The sequence below is a fragment of the Macrobrachium nipponense genome, chromosome 11 (genome assembly GCF_015104395.2).
Source record: "Macrobrachium nipponense isolate FS-2020 chromosome 11, ASM1510439v2, whole genome shotgun sequence".
Lineage (NCBI taxonomy): Eukaryota > Metazoa > Arthropoda > Malacostraca > Decapoda > Palaemonidae > Macrobrachium > Macrobrachium nipponense.
Genome location: NC_061087.1, coordinates 79,744,149 through 79,749,256, shown reverse-complemented (window position 1 = coordinate 79,749,256; position 5,108 = coordinate 79,744,149). Strand labels below are relative to the sequence as shown.

At 37.3% G+C, this 5,108-nt stretch overlaps 1 protein-coding gene across 1 annotated transcript in view; it reads right to left on the bottom strand.

The window, feature by feature from the left end:
• Positions 1 to 2,827, bottom strand: part of LOC135206910 (uncharacterized) — a 177,052-nt gene extending 174,225 nt beyond the window's left edge. Inside the window, exon 1 of the mRNA XM_064238438.1 lies at positions 2,286 to 2,827. Coding sequence (XP_064094508.1) covers positions 2,286 to 2,346 — 61 coding nt within the window. The 5' untranslated portion in view covers positions 2,347 to 2,827. The remainder of the gene's footprint in view (positions 1 to 2,285) is intronic.
• Between the last annotated feature and the right edge of the window lie 2,281 nt (positions 2,828 to 5,108).

Here is a 5,108-nt window from a genome sequence, read left to right as displayed (position 1 = left end):
AATACGTTCTTCATACCACTTTAAATTTTAACATGAAAGAAAATGTTAGTCTATTTTGTCACTAGCTTTTGATATGGTATTCTGTAGTTTTACCTCAAGTTTAAATGATACAAGTACACTTGTTTCCGAGTTAATTAATTATTTCTAGTGATGAATGTTCAACTGTATATTATGTAGATACATATATACCTTGGCTTCGAAAGCTTTGCTCCTCGCCACGGTAAAAAAAAAAAATCTTGAAATGTGGTGCATTAGCTTATTTTGTTAATGTTTCATGATACAACTGCCATGCCCAAGTTATTTAGCTCCTTTGGTGCTGTAAAGCGTTTTAAAACAATTTACTAGAGCTTTATTGGAAGTTGCTGTGTCCCCCAGTTAACTATCTCTGTGCCGCTGTAAAGGGATTGAAATAGGATGCTGGAGCTATAGTGAATCCCATAATAATAAGTGCATGATTGAAGTGAAAGGAACCATTTCGTTTGGAAACAAAAGAATTGCAAATATGGAGAGAGAGAGAGAGAGAGAGAAAGCCCTATAGAGATAACATCCACAACAGTGGAAGTGTATAGTGTAGTACAGCAATATTATCCTCAGCTGGTATCATGGCTATGATTCTTGTCAAATCCGAGACGTCTTTCAATTTTGCCAGACGAACACTATGACTAATAAAAAACACACACAGTTAACCATTCAGTTTCAGCAGTGTGAAGAATGTTTACGATCAATGTTTTTCTTTAGGAAGACTAACGTCAGATATTAACGAATTTATCTAACGTAAACCGAGGATAATTGAATGCCGATGGTAGGGAGCAAAACAAAACTAACCGACGAGAGATGGAATTGAATAATAATGAAAAGAATTGGGTAGTTCAGAAGAGTTTTACGATGTGCGTCCAGTGAAGGGAAAATTCGAGAATGATGAGGCCTTAGAATATTAGATTTTTATTGGCAAAGGTGGAAATGTACCAAATGAAGGTCAAAGACAAACGAAAACTTGACAACAAACGACAGTGAACCGGTAAAAATGGGTTTAGCTGAAGAAGAGAAATACAATACAATTTTTAATATAAAGAGTCAGAGAATTTACTATACGCTTTATATTAAAATACAAATCGAATGATGTCTGAAACTGCGTTTTCAATTCCTTAAAGCAATTCGCTCTGTTCAGTTTGGTTTCATGAACGTGATTAACGCTGCAAAATATTGCTGGACTGGTAATGATAAAGAATTTATTTTTTCGTGGTTTTTTAAAACTAATCACCTGCGAGAAGCAGGGACAGTAGGTGATGTTGCTAAATCAACATTATCAATGAATTGGTTTGACGCGAATAGTTTATACGTCTGATATTGATATTTTGAGGGAGAAAGGAGGATATGTATCGTAGTTAATTATTTTGTTTGGACATTCGAAGTGTAAAACATATGTGGATTAGACATTTAAAGATGATAGTTCATTATTGTATCTAGTCCTTCATAAGTAAAGAATATAAGCATCAAATTTCTTTAATATGAGAGTCGTTACTGAAGTTTCATGACCCTTTAACGTTGATAGAATCTAAATCAGTGTCCGTCCCTCACGAAAACAGTAAAGGACATTTCGAAGTATTTGGAAATGGAATGAGCATTCTTCGCTCGTAATAGGTTTCTCTGCATATTTAAATGTTTACCTCCTGTTTCTCTAAAAATTCTCAAAATAGGAGTTGATATGAAAACAAAGCAGAGGTCGAAAAGCCCACCTACAAACTTGCTATAAAAATATTTTTTTACTAGAACTGGAAGTTGTCTCGTTAATACGTGCTAATTAACTCTTTAGTCATGTCTATTCGGTAGGGAGTGTCAGGATAATGGTTTCCTCTTCCCTGGTGTGATTTGCTAGTCTGACAGCAAAGAAAAAGAAAAAGAATGTGATTGGCAAAGGCAAAATTAATAAATGGATAAAAAAAAATTTCATGACGCTAATGGGATTATCTGGAAAGAGGATTAGATATATTTACGAAAAGTAAAGAAAACTATTGTGGAGCAGTCTCCTCGTTATGAGGATTTCAAATCATGCTGATTCTGGAAGAAATCAAACGAGAAATTCTACCGGAATGAAGATAATGAAAATAAATACACTTAACATTTTTTAGAATCATGCTGACCTTGCAACGTAGGGAATGGGGATCATAATCAAAATAAAGATAGCTAACTTCAGCAAGGGGTGAGGGGTTGGGGGAGGAGACTGACAGGAGGTATAACACTGAGCAAAATAAAGAATCCGATTCCGAAATTCAAGTGGGAGATACCTGGAGTGATGACCGCTATGACAAGTAGCGACGTCTGCCTGATGACGGAACTCCAACCCATTGTGACTTACTTTATCACTTCTGAAAGGGAGTCCAGGTCAGTTTTTATCTTCGCTTCAAAGCGCACTCAGATTTTATTTTTCTAGTTTAAGGGATGGAACAGTCTTAATTATTAAAATGTTTATTTAATCTTATAAATATTTTATTGTTTAGTGTATCCAGGGTGAATGTCGTTAACCATGAGTCAATAACGAGAGATATTCCGCTTTATGAATGGGAGACTGTTAGTAACACCAAGTCGAGTTCGACGTTCTTCTGAAATACAAGGCAAGATAATTTGCCATTCATTATTGTCACCATATGCATTTATTCAGTACATGAGTTCAGGCTGTCCCGCCCAGAAGAACATACATTCCAGCGATATGTCTTTCACCGAATCCCTCTCCGTAAACAAACGCAGAATGGACAGGCGCCGACTGGCTACGGCGCGTGCACGAAGCTGCGGAGGCAAGAGGGCTAGAGTCCGTGTCTGACCTTATCGGCGTCTGCCAAGCTACTGATGAGGGAACCCGGGCCCAGCCCTGATGCTCTCCGAGAGATCAACGGTTCACCGCCATACTGCGATGAGGCAAAATTTCATTCATGCGTACTACAGCCATCTCTTTAAAGGCAGGTGCTTCTCAGTGAGGTGCATTTGCTCTGTTTTCGTACAATCGGCGATATTCACATTTTAACGATAAACAAAATTTTATACGAATTCTTTTGCAGCAACCGAAAATATTTCGCATACCATCTTCTGTGTTTTCATTCCCATTGTGTCATTTCACTTCTTTACAAGGGGTGAAATGGTAGAATTTCACGTGGAACACTAACATATTCAACGTATAGCATATTGAGTCATAGCATTGTACGTATTGTATTCGCTTTGAAGATGGAAAATAGGAGTTTCGAAAAATCGTACGAGTTGCGTTGCAATTTGTACAATATATTGCAAACACGCGTTTTGAATGGTATTTTTTGCTTTGCACCATTGTATTAATTAACTGGAAATAATTTCGCGCTCGCTAATTGGTTGCATAGTTTTACTAAACAGCTAATATTAAAACCATAATATACTAGGTATCATTAACCATAAAATAAGGAATATTATAACTTAATGGTACTGTTTTCTTGAAATAGCGAGATAGTAATGATAACAATAATACTTTTCTATTTTAGCAAAATGTTAAAATTCAGTGTCCTTTCTAGAATGAGAGAATGTCTGAAAAAAAGAAACAAGAAAAAAAAAGCATAATTTCAAAAGCAGAGTTCTAGGGCCTCATTTGTGCTCTCAGTAAAGATCACAACACGAAAGGAAATTCTCTTGAAAAAATGGAATAGATATATTTTAATGAAATAAATACGTTTCGATCATATTTTACATAAAGGTTTATGGGGGTCATTCCCCTAACAAGTACAAGGAGTTTTCCCCTTCTGTAGTGGTATAGATCCCGGAGAAAATGGAGTTTCAAGGGTAAAAAAGAAATTATTCTCGGCGTAATTCTGTGGGGATATTTCTTTCGCAAGACGAGGGATCCCTACACAGAGAATACTTCATGTAAAAAATGGTATTAATGAAAAAGTTGCAATAATAGTTATCTCCAAAGTTATGGTGAGTCATTACTCTTTTAAGTAGGGATCTCCCCTTGCCCCGTCTCTTCAACTAAAGAGACACACCCAAAGATAAAACTAGACAGAAAGAGCAGAAAAACTGATGCACATTTTATTCTTGGCGGAATTTATTTCTCCCTCAAGTAAGAAGGTTCCTAACCTTAAAGGCGATTAAGTTTGAAACTTGCTGAGACTTGCATGATTAAGATACTTGTGCTTTCTCAGTTTGATTTTATACTATAAGAAAGGATCATTAACCAACCACACCCCCGCCCCCACCACCCCGCTGAAAGGAGAAAGTTTTGTTCAATGCACAAAGAGAGATCATTATCCCCCCCTGGAGAAATACTCCGAATCTCCTATCGAAAAAGACACCTAAAGAATTTTGCGACAACCTTTACTAGCAAAAAGAAGTTTCGACAAAAATCTGCAATATTATTCTTCCTGCAGAAGATGGAATTCCAAAGACATCTAACTTATTAAAAAAAATTATTATGAAAACACGATAAGAAATGCTGCAACCCTACTCTTTTGCAGAATTCTAGGGGGCAATTTTCCCCCCTTTCGAGCGAGAAGGACCTTTCTCTCCCCTTCAGGGGAGGGTGAAGTCCCACCTAAAAATACTCCTGACGCGGACGCGCTGTAGGACACAAAAGACTTGAGGTCCAACGAGAGGCCTCTGCCTCCAACAGCTGACATCCCAAGATGGTCTCTAGTGGTTGTCAGACAGGATTTCAGGGGTTTCCACTTCTCCGCGCCACTGCTCAGGACGTTCTTTTATTAAAGCTCATCTGAGCGGTCACAAGAAGAAGAAAGCAGACACACACACACACACACACACACACACACACACACACACACACACATATATATATATATATATATATATATATATATATATATACATGTGGAAATATATATTTCCATATTTACTTTGTAACTGCTGATTTGCAGGTAAACCTGTGCAGTAAAGCTTCCACCTTATTGACTGCTTCAAATACCTAACCAGAATACACATTAACAGCTTGTCGAATGTCCCTACACTTGTAGTGTGTTTTGTCAGTATATCAAGGAGCCCCTCTGCCCTAATGCCACACTGTCATAGCATCCGTCCTACTCTTGTTGGTCTTCCTGCTTTTCCTCCCAATACAATACATCATCCGTAATATGTGT